The sequence below is a fragment of the Lithobates pipiens genome, unplaced genomic scaffold (genome assembly GCF_037356315.1).
Source record: "Lithobates pipiens isolate NorthernLeopardFrog02 unplaced genomic scaffold, aLitPip1_a1.2 Scaffold_13, whole genome shotgun sequence".
NCBI lineage: Eukaryota > Metazoa > Chordata > Amphibia > Anura > Ranidae > Lithobates > Lithobates pipiens.
This window is the reverse complement of record NW_027507718.1, coordinates 101,891,124-101,918,443: the sequence shown is the minus strand read 5'-3', so window position 1 is coordinate 101,918,443 and position 27,320 is coordinate 101,891,124. Positions and strand designations below refer to the sequence as shown.

Sequence of the window (27,320 nt, the reverse complement as noted above, 5' to 3'; positions counted from 1 at the left end):
TCATGGGGGGGGGGGGTCCGTCTTTCTCCACAGGTTTCATGTATATGCATGTCATGCTGCTGCAGGGGTTCATTGGTGTTTCCACCCCACGCACAGGGTGTTTTCCGTTCTTCACAGGAGGAGCAGTTGGTATACAGTTTGTTGGTCAAGGTAAGTGGGAGGGGGTGGGGGGGAAGGGGGGTAAGTAGCGGAGTTCATGTACCTATCCTTGGGGGGTTCAGGGTTTTCTGGTGTGGTTAGGAGGTCATGGGTTGTCCAGGGGGGGGGGGGGTGGCATCGTGGTTGTTGCTCTGGGTCCAATCGGTGCTGGCACGGGATGGGGTCAGTTCTGTCGGTTAATGCACATGGACTGGGGCGCACAGGTTTCTCCTATGGGGTTCGGGCTTTCCTCAGCTATGTGGCCACGGTTAGCCCCTCATTCGGGCTGCCACTTAGCTCTCAGGAGGACCACGCCTCGGGGGGGGGGTTACGGGGTTGCAGGGGGGGGCTGGGGGGTTGTTCCTGCATTTCCATCATAGCGTTTCTGTCCTGCATTTCCGTCATAGCGTTTCTGTCCTGCATTTCCGTCACAGCGTTTCTGTCCTGCATTTCCGTCACAGCGTTTCTGTCCTGCATTTCCGTCACAGCGTTTCTGTCCTGCATTTCCGTCACAGCGTTTCTGTCCTGCATTTCCGTCACAGCGTTTCTGTCCTGCATTTCCGTCACAGCGTTTCTGTCCTGCATTTCCGTCATAGCGTTTCTGTCCTGCATTTCCGTCATAGCGTTTCTTTCCTGCATTTCTGTCATAGCGTTTCTGCCCTGCTTTTCCGTCATAGCGTTTCTGTCCTGCATTTCCGTCATAGCGTTTTTTCCGTCCTGCATTTTCGTCATAGCGGTTCTGTCCTGCATTTCCGTCATAGCGGTTCTGTCCTGCATTTCCGTCATAGCGGTTCTGTCCTGCATTTCCGTCATATCGTTTCTGTCCTGCATTTCCGTCATAACATTTTCTTTCCGTCATGGCGGTTTTTCCGTCCTGCTTTTCCGTCATAGCGTTTTCCGTCCTGCATTTCTGTCATGGCGTTTTTTCCGTCCTGCATTTCCGTCATAGCTTTTTCCGTCCTGCATTTCCGTCATAGCGTTTTCCGCCCTGCATTTCCGTCATAACGTTTCTGTCCTGCATTTCCGTCATAGCGTTTTTTCTTTCCGTCGTAGCGTTCCTGTCCTGCATTTCCGTCCTGCATTTCCGTCCTGCATTTCCACCCCGCATTTCCGTCCTGCATTTCCACCCTGCATTTCTGTCCTGCATTTCCACCCTGCATTTCCGTCTTGCATTTCCACCCTGCATTTCCGTCCTGCATTTCCACCCCGCATTTCCGTCCTGCATTTCCACCCCGCATTTCCGTCCTGCATTTCCACCCCGCATTTCCGTCCTGCATTTCCACCCCGCATTTCCGTCATATCGTTTTCTTTCCGTCGTAGCATTTCCATCATAGCGTTTCTGTCAAGATTCGTACGGGCTGAGGTTTGTTTCATTTTGTTTGTCATCCCTTTATTTTCTTCCCCATATAACACACATCATACGGTGCACGCTCATTTCTTTGCACGTCTACCCACCACGGTTTGTGGGTATACTAGGCCGGAGGGTTGTTGTTACCTGTCTGCTTTCTGTCATGGCGTTTTGTACGTAGCTTTTCAGTTAGCCAGGGCTCATGTCCTGGTCTGTCACGCCTACGGACCATACGGGCTGAGGTTTCATTTGAATTGATTGCCGTTATGCAATCTTCTCGCCTGCATACCATTCGTTATACGCTGCATGCTTGTTCATCTCACTTGTACATCTACCCACCACGGTCTGTGGGTACACTAGCCCTGAGGGTGGTTTGCTAACTGTCTCTGTTGCTCTGCTATAGCTTTTCCATTCGTAGCATCATGGTCATTCGTAGTGTATGTTAGCTGGTGCTCACATCCAGGGTCTGTCACATCTATGTTCTCTTACGGGCTGAGGTTTCGTTATTAATTGATTGTCGTCCCACAATCTTCTCGCCCGTATACTGTACGTCATACGTTGCACGCTTATTTCTTCATTTTTGTACGTCTACCCACCACGGTCTGTGGGTACACCAGCCCGGAGGGTTTGTTTGCTATCTGTCTCTGTTGTTCTGTCATAGCATTTCGTTTTGTAAACTTTCATGTCAATAGCTTGATGTTCGTAGTATGTCTGTTAGCTAGGGCTCACATCCAGGGTCCGTCACGTCTACGGACCCATACGGGCTGAGGTTTCGTTTTTAATTGATTGTCGTCCCACAATCTTCTCGCCCGTATACCATACGTCATACGTGCACGTTCACCATACCTTTACTACTACCCACCACGGTCTGTGGGTACCTTAGCCCTGAGTGTTCGTTTTTAATTACCTGTCTTGGCGCTGCAGGTTGCTCGGGCTCACGCACTACATACACTAGGGTTGTGTCAGCATTAGGTTCATATTCACGCGCTGTTGGTCTTGTCATTTCTGCACTTACATCCTCATACTTGTTAGGTACGTAGGGGTATTGTTTCGTGTGTTGGTTGTCTGTTCTCTTTTCGCTTGTTGTGTGTTTCTTGGTTCAGGGTTTGGGGGGGGTTGCGGTGGAGGCCGGTGCTCATTCATCCCTCCACTGTCGCATGGGGGTTCAGTGCTTGGTAGCACCCCTTTTTTAGGGGTGGGACCAAACTCTCTTAGCTCAGTTATCACCGGGGTACCCCTTTCCCGGCCTCAGCTGGGGGGGGCAGTATTCAGTGGGTTATTCCCCACTCTGTTCAGACTTTTACATCCACCAGTGCAGCACATGTTTCGTGCAGGATTCTTCAACCTAGTGCATGAAGTTTCTCTATGCGCTCTTATTTGTTAGTCAGGATGGTGGGGTTCATAGCCCGTTAGGCTTGCACTGAGGTCTCATCTGCGGCTCCTGTTCTTCTCAGTACGCCTTCAGGTGTTGTTGGAATTTCTCACAGCGGCTTGTAGAACTGGGGGCAGTGTGGTCTCGCATAATTAATCTGGCCATTGGTTCTTATCCAGAGTTTGCAGTGGGCTTCTCACAAGGCGGGTTGGTCTCATAGGTTCATGTTTATGGCTTTCGCTGGGTATTGCATCAGCAATTTGGCCTCATCTGCCAATTCCATGAAGTTTCTAGCAGGTGACCAGTTTTCAGGACCTACAAACTCCTGTCAAGCTGTCCATTTTTGCGGCTCACCCTCTCTAACCATCAAGGGAGGAGAGTCGGGGATGTTTCTCTTTGGCATGGCTACTAGTTACCGGACAGGTTTTCGTGATGTTTTAGACTTCCTGTCTCCTTCCCTTGGCAGTTCCCAGTTAGTGCTCTAGGCAGTTTCTCTCTTACCACTTACCCATCCATACCGATGAAGGGGATGTTGTAGGCTAGGGGTTTGTGGTCATATTTCGGTACCTTAGCCTTGGTGTCGGGCAAGTTAGTTGGCCTTCTCTGCATCATTCCGTGGGTCTGCGCTTTCTCCATCCTCTCACTACCTACGGTTGTTCTCACGCCCAGGTTTCTTGCCAAACCTGGCTTGAATCCTAAACCCCCTTTTGGTTATTCATCTGGTTCCTGGGCAATTTTGGTAGGTCTCGCAGGGGGTCCTTTCTTTACATCAGGTTCATGGGGCGCTGGAGATCCTCCATGTTAGCAGCTACATAAGTTACCCCCCTTTCCTGTAGTCAGCCGGGCATTCGCATTTTCCGGGCTAAAACGTTTGTTGCGGGCCTTCTTTGCAGCTTTCACAGCACACCTACTTTGTGTCTTTTTGCCCTCTTTTAGGCATACTGTCCAGCCAGGCCAAGGCACACCTCAGGCCTTGGTAGTTGGGGTTATCGTATTTCCGTATGAAGACTCTGACTACAAGTTGGAAGGCTAGCCGCAGGTTAGCCTGAATTTGTAGGAGGAGTCTGAGGGCTTTAAATCCCCCCTCCTCCTCCTCCATCAGAGCCTTCGTCGGCTCATTTCTGGGTTCCCACCCACCCGTTCCCCCATATTTTCATCATTTCATTTACATTTCATGCATTCATTCAGGGTATGCCCTCTTTTAGGCATACTGTCCAGCCAGGCCAAGGCACACCTCAGGCCTTGGTAGTTGGGGTTATCGTATTTCCGTATGAAGACTCTGACTACAACTGATGATTAAACTGACTGTCCCTGCTGCACACAGCGTCCTGTCCCTCTCTCTACACTGACAAAAGACAGGCTGCTGCAACAATCACTAGCACAGCAGTGCCTCAAACCTATATCCTGAACTACACCTAACACCTATACCAATCCTGAAAAGAACTTTTGTGGACCAAATAGCTAGCGATTTGGGTCACTGCAATCTCTCCCTGCTCCACACAGCAACCTCTCCCTATAGTGACATACGAAAGAATGTAAAGTGGCCGCCGAATCGGGTCTATTTATAAGTTAGGGGGAATGTCCAAGTGTCCATGTTCTGTAATGTCTCAATTGGCTGTCCTGTACCCCATGATGGATGTGTCATCATAGGTCAAAGTTCTTTTACACAGTAAACACGGAAGTCCGCCGGGCGAGCGGCGGCAATAGTGCGCCGATCGGGCGGGCGGCGAACAGCCAAAATTCGCCGCGAAACAACCGCGGGGCGAACCGTTCGGCCATCCCTACTCACCAGTTCATGGTTACTTGTAGCAACTACACTTTTCCAATTCTCCTGCTGTGTAAATTCTATGTGGTGGCCTTCCTCTTCTATAAAAAATTTGATATATCATGTGTCACTGTGGATTGATTTTTAGAACAGCGGAGTTACTGCTATGTGTGATATGAATTTGAGTGAGCATTATTATGATTTTAGAAACAATTTTGTGAATAGGGTCATGGTCATCTCGTGAGTGTTCTGTGTCAAAGGTGACAGCACTTGGGTATTTATTTGCACAAAAGAATATAAGAAAGACTTTATGAAGAATTTCTTCACATTCATTTTTACATGCATTAAGAGACCAGTTGTGTCAAATAGTTTTCACTATTGAGTGTTTGGTATATAATCACTGTATTTACCTAGCGCAGCTATAAATAATTCATATATGCAGAACATGGTGGAGGGCAGAACCCAAAAAAGCCCAGGAAAATGCAGAACCCATGTTAACCCTCTCTTCACCTGGCAGTACAGAACTATCTATCTAATACAGCACACCATTAGTATCTGAATGAGATTTTGTAAGCTGCAAAAATGAAAATGCACTTTAACCACTTGCCGACCGGGCCATACCCGAAAGACGGCCACAGCGCGGTCGTGTTTTTCTGGGAGGGCGTCCATGGACGTTCTCCCAGAATCTTGCTCTCCCACTCCCCTCTGGGGCTCGCTCCCGCAAACATCCGTGACCGATGGGTCCAGAAGACCCGGCGTATCATGGATTGCAGTAAACGGCTGCTGGTAGCGGCCGTTTACCACGTGAACGCTACGTCAAATGACGGAGCAATCACTTGTAAAAAAAAATGGCTTCATGTCATGATGCCGGTTTCTCCCTCCCCTCTCTGTACAGTGCAAGGGGAGAGGGGGAGAGATTGCAGTAGTGGTGTGGGCTGGATGTGTAGTGCCCACAGCACTGCTCAGTACCAATACTGTGCAATACTCTGCCAATACTGTTCAATACTCTGCCAAAACTCTGCGAGTCATTGGCTAATGGCTGAGAAGGGGGTGGAGGGCAGCACTGGATCATAAGAAGGATGAGTAGCTCCTTTATTTTATGGTAAAGCTCTAAAGCTGGTGTTGAGTTTTAAAGCTATCATCACATTCTCCTTAGGACTCTCAAACTTCAACCAATGAATGGGTGATTTAAAAGAAACCGATCATGATGGAACTATGGGATCTGCTACAATTGCTATGGGGTTTATTTACTAAGTATGGAGAGTGCAAAATCAGGCTCGCTTCTGCATAGAAACCAATCAGCTTCCAGGTTTTATTGCCAAAGCTTAAGTGAACAAGCTGACCCCTTTGTGTCTAAAGGTGCCACTCTGGCCCTTACATGGTCTTTTAGTTTAACAGCCAATAGCAGCTGCCTACGGGCATCATCTCTATGATGCACATAGATTATCTTAAGAAACACTGAAAATTATTGGATGAAGAATGAAGTTTCGCACATTTTGGTCTTCTGATTTTTGGACTTGTGGTGACATACGGTGGGTCATGAGGGCTCCTGTATTAATCACAGAGATGAATGAAGGATGCTGGTAGCCATTGATCATTGATAAAGTACAAGCAAAGTTGGTGTGCAGATCTCACGCCCATGTACAGGGGGCATTTAGTCTTAATGAAAGGAAGTTCAGCTTATGCACTTCCCAAGCGCCCTGTTGTTATCATTCTTGGCATTCATAATGTGATGGATTGAGGAGTTTGCAAGATCAAGTATTGGGAGATTGTCTTCCAAGAGTGGCTTTTTATTCCAATATTTTTTAATGATCTGTAAATACTTACTCACTGTGCATAATGTAATATTCAGTGTGGCAGAAAAAATGGAAATGTCAAATTAGCAAATTACCTGCAGGATTTGGAGTAAATCCTGAACTATAATGTAAGTATGTGTTCACTATAAAAAACACTATAAGTCTGAAGAAAGTAACCCTACTTCGCAGTGTCAGAATAAAGTCATCCAGCACCTAGGGCAAAGGTGCGTGGTGTGCTATGCCAAAATATATCTAATGTGTGTGGAGTGCCCTGAAATAGATCCAGTAATTGTGGTACACCACAGTGAAATTAAAAGTTTAAATGGAGCCAACATTATGAATATATTTGCATCTATCTGTGCCATGGATCCTTTTAATTATGCAGGATAGCAGCTGCTGTTTAACCACTTTCAGACCGGACCATTTTGCTGGTAAATGACCAGAGGTCTTTTTACACTTTGGCACTGCGCTGCTTTAACTGGTAATTGCGCGGTCATGCAATGTTGTACCCAAACAAAATTTGCGTCCTTTTCTTCCCACAAATAGAGCTTTCTTTTGATGGTATTTGATTGCCTCTGCGATTTTTATTTTTTGCGATATAAACGTAAAAAGACCGCAAATTTTGAAAAAAAATGATATTTTCTACTTTTTGTTATTAGAAAAATCCAATAAACTCAATTTTAGTCATACATTTAGGCCAAAATGTATTCAGCCACATGTCTTTGGTAAAAAAAAAGTCAATAATTGTATATTTATTGGTTTGCGCAAAAGTTGTCACATCTACAAACTAAGGTACGTTTTCTGGAATTTACGCAGCTTTTAGTTTACGACTGCCTATCTCATTTCTTGAGGTGCTAAAATGGCAGGGCAGTACAAAACCCCCCCAAATGACCCCATTTTGGAAAGTAGACCCCCTAAGGAAATTGATAAGAGGCATGTTGAGCCCATTGAAGATTTTATTTTTTTGCCTCAAGCGATTGAATAATGACAAAAAAAAAAAATTTTTTTTTTTTTTACACAAAGTTGTCACTAAATGATATATTGCTCACACATGCTATGGGCGTATGTGAAATGACACCCCAAAATAAATTCTGCAGCTTCTCCTGAGTATGGGGATACCACATATGTGGGACTTTTTGGGAGCCTAGCCGCGTACGGGGCCCCGAAAACCAAGCACCGCCTTCAGGCTTTCTAAGGGCGTAAATTTTTGAGTTCACTTCTCACTACCTATTACAGTTTTGAAGGCCATAAAATGCCAAGATGGCACAAAACCCCCACAAATGACCCCATTTTAGAAAGTAGACACCCCAAGCTATTTGCTGAGAGGCATGTTGAGTTCATGGAATATTTTATATTTTGCCACAAGTTGCGGGAAAATTACAAACTTTTTTTTTTTTTTTTTTTTTTTAACAAAGTTGTCACTAAATGATATATTGCTCATGCATGCCATGGGCATATGTGAAATGACACCCCAAAATAAATTCTGCTGCTTCTCCTGAGTACGGGGATACCACATATGTGGGACTTTTTGGGAGCCTAGCCGCGTACGGGGCCCCGAAAACCAAGCACCGCCTTCAGGCTTTCTAAGGGCGTAAATTTTTGAGTTCACTTCTCACTACCTATTACAGTTTTGAAGGCCATAAAATGCCAAGATGGCACAAAACCCCCACAAATGACCCCATTTTAGAAAGTAGACACCCCAAGCTATTTGCTGAGAGGCATGTTGAGTCCATGGAATATTTTATATTTTGCCACAAGTTGCGGGAAAATTACAAACTTTTTTTTTTTTTTTTTTTTTTTCACAAAGTTGTCACTAAATGATATATTGCTCACGCATGCCATGGGCATATGTGAAATGACACCCCAAAATAAATTCTGCTGCTTCTCCTGAGTATGGGGATACCACATATGTGGGACTTTTTGGGAGCCTAGCCGCGTACGGGGCCCCGAAAACCAAGCACCGCCTTCAGGCTTTCTAAGGGCGTTACAGTTTTGAAGGCCATAAAATGCCAAGATGGCACAAACCCCCCCCAAATGACCCCATTTTGGAAAGTAGACACCCCTAAATTTAGGGGTACACTAGTGAGACTAGGTAATAAATGGCGGGTGCCCTGAAACTATAAAAAAATAACTAACCAACCAGCGTCACCTGTAACAGTTATATGGTGATCACTGGTGAAAGGGTTAACTAGGGGGCAATTAGGGGGCTTTATGCGGTAGTATATGGGGGTCCCTGGCGCTATAAAAAGCTGCAGCGAACCTAAATACCTACCTGCCTAACTAGCGTCACCTGTGACACTAATACAGCGATCAGAAAAACGATCGCTTATTAGGCTGGGTTCACACTGGAGCGATGCGGGAACGCCACGAATGCGCGGCGGGTTCCCGCATCGCATGCCTCCCGGCGGCAGTTCACACTGCCCTATGCGAACTGCTGGGAGTGTCAGTGAAATGTTACTGACACCCCCAGATCAGTTCGCATATCGCAGTGCGATCTGCAAACTCGGATCGCATGGTGTGAACACCCATGCGATCCGATTCTGCTGCGGGCCAAAAAAAGGGTCCCGTGCGAATTTGCGGCGGGTGCGGCGAATGGCTGAACTCGAATCGCACAGAGATCGGATGTGATTTGCACTGCAGTGCGGTGCGAATCACATCCGTTCTCATAAACCGCTGCAATGTGAACCCAGCCTTAGTGACACTGGCGACGGGGGGTGATCACGGGGTTAAACCTTTATTGGGGGGGTTAGGGGGGTACCTTAGAACTAAAGGGGGCTAACCCTAACTGCCCTAACAGTTATTAGTCACAAATGACACCCGCCGGGTGATCAGGGGGTTAAACCTTTATTAGGTAATAAATGGCGGGTGCCCTGAAACTATTAAAAAATAACTAACCAACCAGCGTCACCTGTAACAGTTATATGGTGATCACTGGTGAAAGGGTTAACTAGGGGGCAATCAGGGGGCTTTATGCGGTAGTATATGGGGGTCCCTGGCGCTATAAAAAGCTGCGGCGAACCTAAATACCTACCTGCCTAACTAGCGTCACCTGTGACACTAATACGGCGATCAGAAAAATGATCGCTTATTAGGCTGGGTTCACACTGGAGCGATGCGGAAACGCCGCGAATCCGCGGCGGGTTCCCGCATCGCATGCCTCCCGGCGGCAGTTCACACTGCCCTATGCGAACTGCTGGGAGTGTCAGTGAAATGTTACTGACACCCCCAGATCAGTTCGCATATCGCAGTGCGATCTGCAAACTCGGATCGCATGGTGTGAACACCCATGCGATCCGATTCTGCTGCGGGCCAAAAAAAGGGTCCCGTGCGAATTTGCGGCGGGTGCGGCGGGTGTGGCGGGTGCGGCGAATGGCTGAACTCGAATCGCACAGAGATCGGATGTGATTTGCACTGCAGTGCGGTGCGAATCACATTCGTTCTCATAAACCGCTGCAATGTGAACCCAGCCTTAGTGACACTGGCGACGGGGGGTGATCACGGGGTTAAACCTTTATTGGGGGGGTTAGGGGGGGTACATTAGAACTAAAGGGGGCTAACTCTAACTGCCCTAACAGTTATTACAGTCACAAATGACACCAATGCAAAAAAAAAAAATGACATTGGTGTCACTGTGACTGGAGGGCAGGGGTAATTGGGGGGGTAAAGGGGGGTAAAGGGGGGGTGTGAGTGTGCCTGGCATGTTCTACTGTGTGTGTAGAGTGTTGGTGCAACTTACTGATCCGCTCTCCTCCGTGTCGGAACGAAAAATACCGACACGGAGGAGAGAATACATCACTTCCTCTCCTGTGTTTACATTACAGGAGAGGAAGTGATGTCACCGGGGATTTCTATTTGTCGGGAGCGATCGCGAGGGGGTGGCCATGAATGAATGGCCGTCCCCTCGTCCGGGATCGCTCCCGAACGAATACCGACCGCCGCAGGCACCGGGCGGGGGCCCGATCGGGCCCCCGACCCGCGGGAGGCAAGGGACGTACATGTATGTCCTTATGCCTGCCCGTGCCATTGTACCGACGTACATCGGCGTGCGGCGGTCGGCAACTGGTTAAAGAAGTATCAAACGGTGCTTCCTTACTATAAATGAATGAGGAAATAAAATATAGCAGATAACACCTGCCAAATAAAGCTCATATAATAAATTGATCCAAATATTGGGCAGAAAAATATTCCAACAAAGTGACACAATAAATATACATGCTTCAAAATGTGTCCAGTGTCAACTAAACTCAGATATGGAATTTTCATACATCAAAAAATATTCCCAGTGTCTATTCATTCCAAGGTGAAACTTCACAATTGACACCTCCACCAGTAACAACTAAATGACTCACCAGAAATAACGACCCCCTGATCAATGGGTCAACGCTTCAATTTATCACAATGCTTCCTCCTCCAAGAGACATTTTTGGCATGACTCTTCTGCCATCTGAAATTTGCCCATCTTTCCTGCAGCGACCACTCACCAACTACCCTGTGTGCACACACTGGCATCTTAAAACACTGGGTTCATCTTAAAATCCAAACCAGACCCGAAGGTACTGGATTTATGAATGTTCTTTTTCTGCCATTTCTTTGTTTACATTTCAGCTTACAGCATGGAAGACCGCTGACAGCTGATGAGTCATTGGTTGTTAATGATGCGGCAACTGGCTTCCCGTCCCACTCTTGAACAACCAGCTATTCTACATACAGAATTCGGATTGGTTAATTTTTTCAACCTACACGAATCTCTCCGAATATTTGGAATTCATTAGAAAACAAATGAACAAAACTAAATGTATTACTATTTCATTCCAAGATTTGGATACATTTGAATCTCCGAATAACCAAAACATTTTTGTGAATTTACATTTGGACCGCAACGTATTGCACATGTCTACTTGAGCCAATCAATACCAATGTCTTTTTTGTTACCTATTATTGAATAACTCCTCCAATGATCTTACTATTGGTGAAGGAGTGCCAAACAGTAGTTTTTAAATTAATCTACACGTGAATTCGTGTAATAGGCAAAAACTGCACCTGTTAGATTTAAGGTATGGCAAGCTAAATAATTTATTCAATTTGAATAGCATGGGGAAGAATTAGAACTCCAGCTGATTACTCCAGAAGGGTAAATCTCTGTAAAGGAGCATTGGATAGCAGTAAAATCATGACAAGAGTTCTAAACCTTTTCCACTCTATTCAAAAGTAAGAAAAAAACTTTTGGCTAGACATCCACTTTAATACAGAGTGAAGACATGTACAGTAATTTTGGCATAAATCTCTGTGGTGTAAAGAGAAGTGAAACTATACTTACATTCAGCCATTTGTAAGGTTCACATGATTGGATAGCTGAAGCTAGTACAGGTTCACTTCATCTCACTTCCAACTTTAATAAATCGGGTGCGGGTTCAAATAATTTACCCTTAGGGATGAAAACCTTTTTTTTTGCTATTCTTGTCCCTATTGGGTCAGTTGCCTTCACTTTCTGCCTTGTAGATTTTATAGGTAGGTGAGAGGAATTCTCTCCAAAGTGACAACTCTTAACCAGTTGTCAACTGCCAGTTGTGAGAGTTGCTCACAAGTGTCACCACTGGAAGATTTCCCCTCTATTCCTTTTTTGATGGCAACTAAAAATTTTGAATTAATTAACCACTTTTGGTCCCAGTGACAGTGGTCTTGTGTACAAAATAGAACTGTGGGCAATATGAAACACTTTCACTATTTATTTAGAAAAAATCCTAGGTCATCTGCAGTTATGCATTATGTTCACCAAGAAACTACAATAGTAGTGATGATAACTGGAGCTGTGACATACAGCAATACTTGTTACATACGTAGAATTAATAGGTGACAGGACTTCTTCAGCAAAATGAATGCATTGTTCTTTTCGAGCATCTTTGAGTGCCTTATTTTGTGGAGAGAATGGGACGTCTAACTCAGCGTCATGGTATGAACTGAAACAGACTTAGTAAAGCAAAACAGACATTAACAAACAGCATAAAGATACATATTATATTACAGGTTAGACAGATAACATAATCAGTGTATCTCTGGAGACAACATTTTTATAAGTTTTGAATTCAGTAGGGAAATTATATAACCCTGATTGGGGTATTTGTTTGTTGTTTGTGTGCCATTGAGGAACTTTCTCTTCTATTCCTGCCCTGTCCCAGAAAAGCAGCAGGAAGTTAGACTAATGCCGCATACACACGACCAAACTTTCAGGCAGAAAAGGTCAGACTGAATCATTACGTCGTATATTACGATCGTGTGTGGGCTTCATCAGACTTTTTTCTTAAAAAATTCAGACGGACCTAGAAATAGAGCATGTTTCAAATCTGTCCGACGGAATCAATTTCTATCGGGAAAACCATTCGTCTGTATGCTGGTCCGACGGACCAAATACGACGCAAGGTCAGCTATTGGCTACTGGCTATTTAACTTCCTTTTCTAGTCCCATCGTAAGTCATCACGTTCAAAACGAACGGACTTTAGTCCGTTCGTGTGTGGGCAAGTCCATTCGTTAGAAGTCTGTCGAAAGTTCGTTGGAAAGGCCATCGGATCTTTTCTGCCGGAATTTCCGGTCATGTGTAGGGGTCATAAGGCTCCTAAGGTGATGGAAATTTAGTTCTCAGAAAGTTTGCCATTAAATAGGTGTCCCCATTATACGATTTACCCTAATCACTAGGTATTGGGACAACCTTAATATGTTTGCTTTGCCCTCACTTTCTTCCTTGGTTACATTAATCACCATTACATAAAAATAGCTGAATTTCCCTAATGTGGACACATACTACAATAAAAACGTCCCCTTCTCTATCAGACACTAAGCAGGTTTTTCCTGGAGATATAATATATGCATTTTACAAATTAGTACTTTGTTTGGTAAAATTATGTTTATTATAAGTGTCATATCTGTAGGCCTTCCAGGAAACTTCTCTGTGTCCCACCTTATTGCCAGGACAGGCCAGCCACTGGATGTTCAGCTCTAGCATCACAGGATCAAGGATTACTCATTCAAGTTCCAGTGCATGCGTATGACACTCTAACTCTAGAGCAGCAAAGCTGAGGTCTAGACCACTGATGTCACCCAGAAGACAGGGTCCACACAGATTTCTTCTCTAGGGCCTTGCTGCAGACAGGAGAGCATGCACTGAGCATGCTTCACAATTTGAATGGGGAATGTCAGCAGAACAGCCCTAGAGAAATCTGTAAGCATGCTAGCTCCACTCCTTGGATGGCATCAGCGGTCAGGGTTAGGGCATCAGGATGTCAATGGAGGTAATAAGGATTAGGTAGGATGTAGTGGGATGGAAAAGCACAGCATCACTGATGGTTGAGCAGGTGGGAAATGAGGCATGAATGATGGTTAAGTGGGTTGGAAAAAGGCAATAGGAAGGTGGGGAAGGGGGATGAAGATCACAGACTAGCAAAGGCATTGTTGAGACTCCAAGCAGACTGATTTCCCAACTTCTTGTCTTTCTGAATCCCTGTCACCGGAACAGAAAGTGATGGAAAATATTCCACCATGGCGATAAAGACAAATCTAGTCTTAACTGTATCTAAAACAGCTATGACACTGGGAGAACACTTGGAAAACAATTTTTGTGGCATTCTGTTGCGGATCTACAGTCATGGCTAAAAATACTGGCACCCCTGCATATATGTCAGACAATGCACCACTTCACCCAGAAAATTATTGCAATTACAAATGTTTAGGCATTCTCATGTTTATTTATTTTGTTTATATTGGTATGACACAAAAATGCAGAGAAACAAAAAGACAAATCTGACAAATTCCATGCAAAACTCCAAAAATGGACTGGACAAAATTGGCACCCTCAAAAATAATATTTGGTAGCACACTCCTTGCAAAGAATATAACTGAAATCAATCTTTTCCTGTAATCATCACTTTGTTTCCTACACCTCTCTACTGGAATTTTGGACCACTCTTCTTTCGTCAGCTGCTCCAGGTCTCCCAGATTGGAAGGGTTCCCTTTCCCAACTGCTGTTTTGAGATCTCTCCACAGGTGCTCTATGGAATTTAGATCGGCCAGTTCAGTACTCTCCAGCGCTTTGTCATAAACCATTTCTGGGTGCTTTTTGATGTGTGTTTTGGGTCATTGTCCTGCTGTAAGACACATGACCTCTGATGTAGACCCAACTTTCTGACATCGGGCCCTACACTGCACCCCAGAATGTTTGGAAGTGTTCAGATTTCATAATGCCATGCCCACGGTCAAGACATCCAGTGCCTGGAGCAGCAAAGCAACCTTAAAACATCAGTGAACCTCAACCATGTTTGATTGTAAACAATGTATTCTTTTCTTTAACCACTTTAATACAGGGCACCTTTATCCACTTCCTGCCCAGGCCAATTTTCAGGTTTCAACAAAAAAAATTGAAAAACAAAAAACTTGGTTTTCTTCATTTCTGTAATAACATTTTACAAACAAATAATCTTTCTTCATATATTCAGGCCAAATTGTATTCTGCAACATTACTTTGGTGAAAAATAACCCAAATTAGTGTATGCTATTAAGTCTGTAGGAAAGTTATAGCGTCTACATATTGGTATATAATGGTATATACTGTATCTGAAAATTGATCAATCCTGATGTACTGACGACTCAAAAAAAAAAAACGGGACAGTACAAATACCCCCCCCCCCCCCAAATGACTTCTGGAAAGTAGACAGTCTGAGGTATTTAGTAAGAGGCATGGTGTGTTTTAAAAAAAAATTGTCACTTTTTTGGAAAATGAGTGAAAAAAAAAAAAATTCAGATTTTTTACATACTGTCACCAGTGCAGTACAGCGTCATCATATAACAGTGTGGCATTGATCAGGGACACTGACTGGTGACAATATGTTAAAAAAAATATTTAATCATTATTTTCTTTTTTTTTATATATATACTGTGAGAGCAAAGCAATACAGTGTTACCATAATATAAGGCGAAACTGCGCTACTCAAATAAACCACCCTGTGAGCAGCAGCTCAAATCGTTATACTACGACACTCAACTATATAAAATGGGAGCAGCGCTAAATACAGAGAAAATTATTTTGACAATCAATTCAAAAGACGAACCAAAAATAACAAATATTGTATACTGCTACCAATACGTGTTAGTGAATAAATAAATCAATAAATAAGTGTATATCAAATTAATTATATAGACAAAATAGATAAGTGACTGGATGTATTAAATAAATAAATTGTTACATAAATGTGGCCCCAAAAACAAAAAAAAGGAACTAAATCAAAACCTTTTTTTTTTTGGGTGTAAAAAGAAAATTCATAAACCAAGCCACATACGGCAAATATTATAAAATCACACCCTCAGGTGTACAGACTCAAGATGTAAATACATAAATAAACCAATAAATAAATATATAATATCTCATTAATAAATTTATTAAATAAACGTATTTGAATAAGTTAAATGCATAAATGTATATAAATAGAGTGAGATGAATTATTAAACTAAATTAAAAAATTCATAATTCATATTCAATGTGCAAGCAAAAAAAGAAGCAAAAAAAATATATTTTAAAGTTCAAGCGAGTCCCAAAAGATGTAGCAGACCAAGGCTTATATAGAATCCAGCGTAGAGTGGAGAATATCACCCACAGGGATGCGTGTTGAAAGGGATCAAATGAAGCACCTCCACCAATAAGAAATTCTGGCCGCTTACCAGAGCACAAGATCTCAGGTTTAAGTGAGATCAAAAATCGCATGTATGGATGGTCAAGGCAAACCGTCACAGGAAACCAAACAGGACCCCTCTCTCCGAGTACTCCAGATATTTAGACCGTAATGGCCCAATCCATATGTAAAACAAGGGGACACTCGCACAGCATAAAAAAATGTAACTTCTATTTATAAACAGATAACAAGTAAACTCACATGTCCAACCAATGCAAAGAGCAGTTAAAAAATTTGAGCCGGCCCTCGACTGCCGCCCGTAATTCTGGGTCTGGCGTAGAACGCGGTGACGTCAGCACGCTGTTCCCCCCTACGCATTTCGTCACTATACGGACGTGATCACGGGGATACGGGGCGGCGCCTTGGCGCACAGCTTAAATAAGAGAACATAAAACCGCGCCTCGGTCTGAGCTCCACCAGGCATGCAAATCCACCATATTGGTTATGGGAAAGCGAGGTGAATGCCAAACTCTCCCAACAAGCAATATAAGAACCTTTATTGGCAAAGGAATTTTATCTCTATATTGCAAATTCCATTACACCTCAATTACCATCGTGTTAACTGTGGAAAGGAATTAAACAAATCGCTATACTCAGAAATAGCAATATTAAAATAAATAGAAATAATTATAAAAAGTATAAAAAATTAGATAACAATTTTAGACACATAAAAAAAAAAAAAAACATAATTGTACTCCTATTAATCCCTTATAGGGGAAAGATAGGGAAAAACAGGGGGAGAAAAGAAGGGGAATAGAAGCCTCCCCTCACATCGCTAGTATTAACTCATTAGGAGATTATAAAATGGGAACATTAAAAAGGCTCAAAATTTACTATTGGGTGGTCCTACCACAATGTTATTGTCAGGGCTGGCTTAGCCCTTCCTCCTCTGGGCTGACCACTCAGCTGTCGGCTAATTGCCAGCTCTCTTCTCTCTCTTCAGTTACCAGCTGTTCCCGAAGATGCTCGTCTGGCCTGCCTATATATAAGTCTTCCAGCTCATTTCTCCAGTGCGTGAAGGCCACGAATTCAGAAGATACAGTCAATCCACTTGTTGGTAATATTTTTTCCAGATTGGATGAGCAAGATCACTGCATGGATCAGTTTGCCTTGGTGTTACAAACGCTCCTGAATCGCACGGCTCACCTGGAATCCCCCACGGTGGCTGCTCCGGTACAACCTGAGTCGCAGGCCGTCCCTGCTGCTGCGCCAGTCTCTGTGCAGGCACCCGCCTCAAGTATTACCTCTATAAGAGGTATGTCTGGTTCTGCTCCGCTTCCCCAGCGATTTGGGGGCGATCCAGTTCAATGCAGAGGGTTTCTCAATCAGGTTGAGATATACTTTGAAATGCTGCCCCAGGCGTTTAACACAGACAGAAGCAAAGTAGGTTTCGTGATATCTTTGCTTTCTGAGAGAGCCTTGGCCTGGGCTAACCCTCTATGGGAGATGCAAAAACCTGTTGTCTTGAGTTACCGTCAGTTTGTGGCCTCTTTTAAAAGGGTTTTTGACGTTCCCGCATGCTCCGCTTCTGCTGCCTCATGTCCATCAAACAGAGTACGAGAACTGTTGCCGACTACGCCATTGAATTCCGTGCTCTAGCAGCAGAGGTTGCTTGGAACAATGAGGCCCTCGTGGCTGCTTTTTCTCATGGTCTCTCGGATTCCATCAAGGATGAGATAGCAGCCCGAGATATACCCACTGAGCTGGAGAGCTTGATCTCGTTTGCCATCCTCATTGACTCCAGACTCAGAGAAAGACTTTCTCTTAAGGAGCGCTTGCGGAAGCCTCCTGTACGTTTGCCTCCGAGCTTTGTAGTCCCACCCATGCCTCCCTCACCTCCCATGCCTCCTGGTATCGAGTTGGTCAGTGAAGATGAACCCATGCACCTGGGCTTCACGCGTCTCTCTGCGGATAAGGGAGCCTTTAGAAGGAGAGAGAGATTGTGCCTTTATTGTGGCCAGGCAGGTCACTTTTTGAAGTCTTGTCCTACACGTCCAGGGAACGCCCGAACCTTGGGGTCCTGTCATGGACAGACCTTAGGTGGCATTGTTTTGTCCCCAGTTATCCAGAAGGATAAGCCCCTGGTTTTGGTCACTCTTTCTTGGGCTGAGTCGTCCATCGAGAGACAGGCTGGTAAATGACTCTGGGGCTGCAGGCCTGTTCATTGATGCTGCATTTGTTTCGCAGCACTCGATTCCGCTGCAGTTGCGTGACACTCCACTTGCCATTGAGGCTCTTGACGGGAGACCTTTACAGCCTGCCCATGTGACTCATGAGGCGGTTCTGTTGTCCATGGCCGTAGGGGCTCTTCACCATGAGATAATCCAATTCCAAGTTATTTCCTCACCCAGATTTCTGCTGGTTATTGGTTATCCTTGGTTACAGAGGCACAACCCCTCTTTTGATTGGCTCCGTGCTGAGGTTCTCTCCTGGTCACCACAATGCAGTGAGGCATGCTTCCTGAAGGTTTTCAAGGTCCTGTGCACCGCTTCACTCCCCTCCCTGCCGGAGGAGTACCGTGATTTTGGCGATGTCTTTGATAAAGGTCAAGCCGGTAGTTTGCCTCCACACCGCCCTTATGATTGCGCAATTGACCTTCAACCTGGTGCCATACCTCCTCATGGCCGGGTTTACCCTTTGTTGGTCTTGGAGGATAAGGCCATGGAGGAGTATGTTGCTGACGCACTTTCTCGATGTTTCATCCGCAAATCCTCATCTCCTGCTGGTGCTGGTTTCTTTGTGAAAAAGAAGAGCGGTGAACTGAGACCTTGTATAGATTATAGGGGTCTCAATCGTGTCACGATTAAGAATGCCTACCCGATTCCATTGATTACTGAGTTATTTGACCGCCTCAAGGGAGCAACGGTTTTCACGAAGCTTGACCTGAGAGGGGCATACAATCTCGTGCACATTAAGGAGGGCGACGAGTGGAAAACTGCGTTTAATACCAGAACAGGCTATTATGAATACCTGGTAATGCCTTTTGGCCTTTGTAACGCCCCGGCAGTTTTCCAGGAATTTATTAACAATGTCCTCCGAGATTTGTTGCAGTTGTGTGTGGTGGTCTATCTCAATGATATACTCATATTTTCCAAGTCCCTGGAGAGCCACCACACAGATGTCTGTCGTGTACTTCATAAACTAAGAGAGAACAATCTCTATTGTAAACTGGAGAAGTGCGAGTTCCATCGTGAACAGGTTACATTCCTGGGCTATGTCATTTCCACTGCTGGTTTTTCAATGGACCCAGAGAAACTTTCAGCAGTCCTACAATGGCCTTGACCCGTGGGTTTACGTCCTCTGCAGCGTTTCCTGGACTTTGCCAATTACTATTGGAAGTTTATTTGTAACCTCTTGTCTCTGGTCAAGCCTCTGACTGATATGACCAGAAAGAACGGTAACCCACAGAGTTGGTCTCTGGAGTCCATTAAGGCCTTTGAGACTCTCAAGGCTGCCTTTGTTTCTGCTCCTGTGTTGGCACATCCTGATCCTACGTTGCCTTTTATCCTAGAAGTTGATGCTTCTGAGACTGGAGTTGGCGCCCTTCTGTCTCAACGTCCTAACTCTGAGTGCGCTCTGCATCCGTGTGGCTACTTTTCCAAGAAATTGTCACCTGCTGAGTGCAATTATGAGATTGTTGACAGAGAGCTGTTGGCGATCATTTTGGCCCTGAAAGAATGGAGACATCTCCTCGAAGGTACCACTGTGCCCGTTCTTATTCTTACTGACCATAAGAATCTTACATTCTTGTCTGAGGCTAAGCGACTCTCTCCCAGAAGGGCGCGATGGGCTCTTTTCTTGTCGAGCTTTAATTACATTGTCTCATTCTTACCCGGTACTAAGAATGTAAGGGCGGATGCCTTATCACAACAATTTTCCTCCACTTCCAAGTCGGAGTCGTTTACCGGTTCCTATGATTCCTCCTGATAGTATCTTAGCTACGATTCGCACCAGTCTTCTCTTTTGGGTGACAAGATTCTTGCTGCTCAGGTCCATGCTCCTCCTGATACACATTGTGACCGCTGCTTTATCCCAGAGAGTCTCCGTATTGCAGTACTCCAGACTTATCATTCTTCTAAGGCAGCTGGCCATCCTGGGAAGAATCAACTCATTTGGGCCATCTCCCAACAATTCTGGTGGCCTAGTCTATGGGCTGATGTTACTGCTTTCGTAGCTGCCTGTCCCGTGTGTGCTCAGAGTAAGACTCCACGACACCTTCCAGTGGGCCTCCTACAACCCATACCCAATGGAGAGAGGCCCTGGACTCACCTGTCTATGGATTTCATTGTGGAATTGCCCAACTCCCAAGGCAACACTGTTATCCTTATGGTGGTGGTTTTGTGGGGTACCCTGAATATAATGAGATTGTTGGCCTTGACCATATCCCTGGGAGGGGGGCCACCCTGACGTTCCCAGACCAAACCAAGGTATCAAAAGGGTCAACGAGCTAAGAGAGGAACTCGAGGGAGGAGGCTTACTCAGCCCAAAAAGACCCAGAACTTAGTGGGTACAGGGATCTTTAATCTTAGCCCGACGACTCTTAATGATTGCAAAATTAGGGTCCTTGATAAGGGCCTCAAGTTTGCCCCAGTGAAAAATATTAATAAATTCCAGACTTACATGGATATCCACAAATATGTAAGAAAGCTGAATATTCAGAGATATGTGGCTTCTAATCCCACAAATTTTCTCAGAACAGTCTCAGGTGATTACCAACATTCAGGTTTGTCCAACGCATCTCTCTTTAATCCACCTGGACATCTTTGTCCATCCCTTAGGGTCTTTAGGGACCTAGCCCTCAAGGATTTGGAAGACTTGCGTATTAAAAAAGCAAGGAATAAACAAGAGATAGATGCAGGGATTGAGGCTATATGCAATAATAAAAATATAGTCACCCGTCTGGCAGATAAGGGCGGTGGTATAGTTATCCTGGATAAGGATGACTATATGCAAGAGATGAACCGTATTCTAAGTGAGGATGCCACTTATACCTCTCTGTCTTCCAATCTGAATGATAAATATAAAAGGATTCTCAAGACCATAGTTACTGATGGTTTTGATGCACACATTCTTAATAAAAACGAGAGGGCCTTACTGATCCCCAAAGCCCCCAGGATCCCCATAATTTACTACCTAGCTAAGGTGCCCCCAGGGACGTCCCATTATTAGTGGGATTGATTCCATCACTTCCCGGGTGGGCAGGCACATAGACTTCTTTTTGCAACTACTGGTACGCAGGATGCCATCCTACATTAAACATACGAGGCACGTTATTAATCTCCTTGAAGGGCATCAACCCAGACAAGGTACTTTACTTGTGACTGCAGATGTCACTTCACTCTATAAAGTCATACCTCACCATCTAGGTTTGGAAGCTGTTTTAGATTCATTGAAGCATTTTTCTAACTTACCCCTTGAACAGATTGATTTCATTATGCGACTTTTAGAGTATGCAGTTACTCATAACTTTTTCTGGTTTGACGGTCGTTTTTTCCGCCAAACTAGAGGTGTAGCTATGGGGGCTAAATATGCCCCCAGTTTAGCGAACCTCTTTATGGCCAAATGGGAGGAGGATGTCGTCTATGCCCAACATAGTCCACAGGTGACCTTGTGGGCTCGCTATAGACGACATCCTCCTCCTGTGGGATGGCAGCAAATCTGATCTCTCTACCTTCATGGATGAGCTTAACTGTAACAACAGAGACATACATCTTACATATGAAGCCAGTCTTGAGAAAATTTATTTTCTAGACCTTATGATATCTGTCAGTGGAGAACGGTTTGTTACCTCAACTTTTTTCAAAGCCACTTATAGGAATTCTTTTATTCCAACTTCTAGTTGCCATCACCCGGCCTGGTTGAGGTCAGTACCTAAGAGTCAGTTCCTGAGACTGAGGCGTAATTGCACGGAACATGAGGTGTTTTTTAAGCAGGCTCAGGTTCTGACTCAAAGATTTATTGATAAGGGATACTCACCAGAATCCCTGGCCCTTACGGTAAACCAGGTAGGTTGTCTCAATAGAGCCGACCTATTGACGGAGAGGAGAGAAGGTCATAGAAACTAATTTCATCGTTATCCATTTATTACTAATTATTCTTGCCAATACTCGAGAGTAAAACATATACTCAATAAACATTGGCATATATTGAAAAACTATTCGGTACTCAAAACCATTTTACCTGAAAGGCCACAAGTAGTATATAGAGGAGTGCCAACCTTAAAGGATAGAGTGGCCCCCAATATTATAAAACCCCCTTTGATTAGACCTTCTTTCTTTTCAAACCTCACTGGTTATTACCAGTGTAGGAAATGCCCTGCTTGCATTATTAATGGATGTAGAACTAGGAGCATGATGTTTAGGTCCACTAATACATCAAAGGTCTACAATATAGAGCCGTTTATTACCTGCTCAACAGAGGGGGTGGTGTACTTGTTGGAGTGCCCTTGCGGCCTCCAATATGTGGGCCGGACTAAACGCCCTTTACATGTGCGTCTCAGTGAACATATTGGGAATATCCAAAGGGGTTTTACTAAACACTCAATATCCAAACATTATCTCCTGGCACACAATAGGGACTTCTCCAACACGATTTTTTTGGGCATTGATAAAGTCAAGCCCAATTGGAGGGGTGCCCATCTTGTTAGGAGCATTTCAAAATTAGAGATGTTCTGGGTACATAAATTAAAGTGTTCTACCCCTTTTGGCCTAAATATTGAGGTGGATGTGAATGCTTTTATCGACAATGCTTAATTTCTAATCTCAATAAGAAAAGAATATATTTCCCCCATATAGTTAAAGTATTAATTTTTTGTTAGCGGTTGTGAACTTGATCTGGGTTCCACAGGCTGGTCCAATCCAATTTGGTATCTTAATTATTTGGTTGGAGTTCTCCCCATATAACATTGTGGTAGGACCACCCAATAGTAAATTATGAGCCTTTTTAATGTTCCCGTTTTATAATCTTCTAATGAGTTAATACTAGCAATGTGAGGGGAGGCTTCTATTTCCCTTCTTTTCTCCCCCTGTTTTTCCCTATCTTTCCCCTATAAGGGATTAATAGGAGTACAATTATGTTTTTTTGGGGGGTTTTTTATGTGTCTAAAATTGTTATCTAATTTTTTTATACTTTTTATAATTATTTCTATTTATTTTAATATTGCTATTTCTGAGTATAGCGATTTGTTTAATTCCTTTCCACAGTTAACACGATGGTAATTGAGGTGTAATGGAATTTGCAATATAGAGATAAAATTCCTTTGCCAATAAAGGTTCTTATATTGCTTGTCGGGAGAGTTTGGCATTCACCTCGCTTTCCCATAACCAATATGGTGGATTTGCATGCCTGGTGGAGCTCAGACCGAGGTGGGTTTTATGTTCTGTTATTTAAGCGGTGCGTCAAGGCGCCGTCCCGTGATCACGGCTGTATAGTGACGAAACGCGTAGGGAGGAAGAGCGCGCTGACGTCACCGCGTTCTACGCCAGACCCGGAATTACGGGCGGCAGTCGAGGGCCAGTCGGCTAAAAAATTTGAACTGCTCTTTGCATTGGTTGGACATGTGAGTTTACTTGCTATCTGTTTATAAATAAAAGTTAAAGGGTTTTAGGCTATGCGAGTGTCCCCTTGTTTTACATATGGATTGGGTCATTACGGTCTAAATATCTGGAGTACTCGAAGAGAGGGGTCTTGTTTGGTTTCCTGTGACGGTTTGCCTTGACCATCCATACATGCGATTTTTGATCTCACTTAAACCTGAGATCTTGCGCTCTGGTAAGCGGCCAGAATTTCTTATTGGTGGAGGTGCTTCATTTGATCCCTTTAAACATGCATTTCTGTTGGCGATATTCTCCACTCTACACTGGATTCTATATAAGCCTTGGTCTGCTACATCTTTTGGGACTCGCTTGAACTATAAAATATATTTTTTTTGCTTATTTTTTTTCTTGCACATTGAATATGAATTATGAATTTTTTAATTTAGTTTAATAAGTCATCTCACTCTATTTATATACATTTATTAATTTAACTTATTCAAATAAGTTTATTTAATTAATTTATTAATGAGATATAACAGTGTTACCATAGTAAAACTGTACCACTCTAGGGAGTTGATCGGGTTTTTTTTTTTTTTACAGACTACATTTGCTTATGTAGCAGTGAATTTCAGTAAAAAGTGATCAGGTGATCAGGTATAGTGATCAGGTATATTGATCAGGTATATTGATTAGTCATCCGCTGTGTCCGGTGAATGCAGCTGGTGACAGATCACGCCAAAGCGCAGCTCACACTCGAGAGGGTGTCATATGATGCCTTCCCAGAACAATAGGGTTCCTATCCTTCCGCAAAATATACAATGATGCGGGCGGGAAGCAGTCAAAGGCCTCATTTCTTTTTCTGAAAACAGAATGATGGGCTTTACCAAAAAGCTGTATTTTTTTTGTCTGTCCCTAGCACATTCTCCCAAAAGGATTTTGGCTTCCTCATGTAAGTTTTGGCAAACTCCTATCTGACTTTTTTATGTTTCTGTGTCAGCAGTTGGGTCCTTCTGGGTCTCCTACCATATCGTTTCTTTTCATTCAGATGGCAACGTGTAGTGTGAGCTGACACAGTTGTACCCCGTGCCTGAAGGTCAGCCTGAATTTGTCTGGAAGTTGATCAAGGTTCTTTCCACTATTCATACAATCCTTAGTTCCAATCTTTGATCAATTTTTGTCTTTTTCCACTTCAAGGGAGATTAACTACAGGGCCATGGGTTGTAAACTTCTTAACAAGTTGCGCACAGTGGACACATTAAGACCTCTGGAAATGGACTTGTAACCTTGAGATTGTCCACGCTTTTCCATAATTTTTGTTCTCAAATACTCAGACAATTCTTTGCTGCTCTTTCTCCTCTCCATGCTCCATGTGACATATAGAGACACATAACAGAAAGTTTGCGTAATTTGTCACCATTTTAACTGGTTGCCGGAGTGATTTCTATATTGTTAGCACCTGCTAATTGACACAAGTGAGTTTAATTACAAATTACAGGAACATCAAAAACTTGGAATGCAATTATTTCTTACATATTTGGGAAGGTGCCAATAATTTTGTCCAGCCCGGTTTTGTGTGGAATGTTTCAGATCTGGCTTTTTGTTTCTCTACTTTTTTGTGCCATACCCATACAAAGAAAAGAAATAAACATAACATGCCTAAACATTTGTAGTTGCAACCATTTTTTGGGAAAAGTGGTGCATTATCTGACAGAAAGTGGCAGGGGTGCCAATATTTTTGGCTATGACTGTATATTTTAATCTGAACCACTTTTCTGGATTCCACATTTTTTTCTGCTGCCAGTCCTGATTACCTAGTGCTAGTACCTATTTGTGGGCAAGCCCAACCTCTACTAGTACTACTTAAACTCATTACTACTAGTTTTGTGGACTACTTAGTGCCTACTCACTCTTCTCTCTGCAAGTTTGTGATCCTGACTGGATTAATCTAAAAGCTGCAACCTCAAGTATCATGCAAAAAACACATACCTACCGCTAGTGAAGAGAATAGGCACCTGACGACTCTCTTGTATGTTTTTGGAGACACAGGAGGCCTGTTTTCCTGACATGTAATGAACCCGATTTATGAAAGTCTGCAGTATGGTCAAGTGAACTGAATGTGGGCCTGATTTAGTAAAGTGTTAAGTAACGTGTAGGTTTATCTGTGTTTACTTCAAACACACCAGTGGACGCACATTTAGTTCACTGCTGTGAATGAACCCCAAAAGGAAAAAGTGCTGAAAAAAGGCACTTGTAGTTTAAAACAAACATTTTTGAATGGTTTATGATCTACTGTATTTAACTAGGGACATGGCAGGGGTTGTGTCCTTTTCCTACATACTTTTGTGCTGAAAGATGCCCAAGTTGCTTATCTTAATTCCATATTAAGTATAGATTATTTGAACATAATTGACAATAATAAATAAACAATAATAAACTTTACCTTTGTTCACAATGTCTTCACATTTAGTTAGATCAAAGTTTTTGCTAATTGAATTTTGCTCAATAAATTCAAGTTTTTCTTTCTGTGCTAGCAAACCTGCAAACAAATAATATATTCCAGCAATTAAATATAAAAAAGGCTTAAATCAGGTTAAAAAAAGAACAAATTTTAACGGGTTGGCTATTGTTTTTCAAAGTAACCTATAAAATCCATGTTTGTTGTTCTCCTTTCAAATTCACATTGATTTGAAAGGACATTTACAGACATCTCTCTCCATCAAAATCAAGATCCACAGACATCCTGAATGGTAACACATTTCTTCTGTAAGAGTGAGATAACAGATGTGAAGGTCTCACTTAAGCAGGTGCATTGTATTGCACATTGACAAATGCATATGGACACTGTTTAGACAATAAATTTAGGAGACATGATAAACAATGACAGTGAAGACCATGAAACAGCCAGAAAACACATTGCCTAGCGTAACAGTTTTATAATATGACTGCAGTTCTGTGCAAGAAGAACAAACATGAAATGCTGTATGCAATAAATACATACTTAAAGTATTTAATGGCATAACAAACATACAATAAAAAAGTAAACTTTAGTGAGAAGTAATCCTATTCTCTGCTTATGTAAAAGTAGAATGCAGAGAGTAAAATAAAATGTTAATTTTCTCCTTCATTTTCAGGCTCATATGGAGTTCAAAGAATAATATAGAAGGTTCAATACTTTAGGAAGGTGGAGTGATAAGTAGCGATGTTGTAGTTAAAAAAACATACAAACATTCACTTTCAAATAAAAAATAAATCTGAATGTTTAAAAATGGCTGCCATATTGTAGTGTTTCATAGTGATGGGGATTGTGGCTGAGTTTAGTGTTTGTCTTCCCTCCACCCTTTAGCCTGAAAGTGTGCACATCCTCACCATTCCCCTAGAAACACACAAAGGTGCACAGCACTCGCAGAGGCTGGAGGACTGACTGATCTCCACAGGCTACACTTGAGAGGATGTGATAACATCAAAGTGAAGAAGAAGTGGAGAGCCTAGGAACTTCAGGCTCAGCCTCTACTCATCTGTGAATGTCTCTGCAAGGATAAGGCCGCGTACACACGGGCGGACTGTTCGCCCAACTTTGTCCGCTGAACAGTGTTTGGGCGGACAGTCCGCTCGTGTGTGGGCTTTCAGCGGACAGTTTCAGCGGACAGTTGGA

The 27,320-nt window shown here is 43.4% G+C and overlaps 1 protein-coding gene across 1 annotated transcript in view; it reads right to left on the bottom strand.

Annotated features, from left to right (window-relative positions):
- The window catches only part of LOC143975859 (protein shortage in chiasmata 1 ortholog-like), a 156,748-nt gene that overhangs the window by 49,433 nt on the left and 79,995 nt on the right, over positions 1–27,320 (bottom strand). Inside the window, exons 9-10 of the mRNA XM_077478416.1 lie at positions 26,109–26,204; positions 12,257–12,386 (exon numbers count right to left, since the gene is read on the bottom strand). Coding sequence (XP_077334542.1) covers positions 12,257–12,386; positions 26,109–26,204 — 226 coding nt within the window. The remainder of the gene's footprint in view (positions 1–12,256; positions 12,387–26,108; positions 26,205–27,320) is intronic.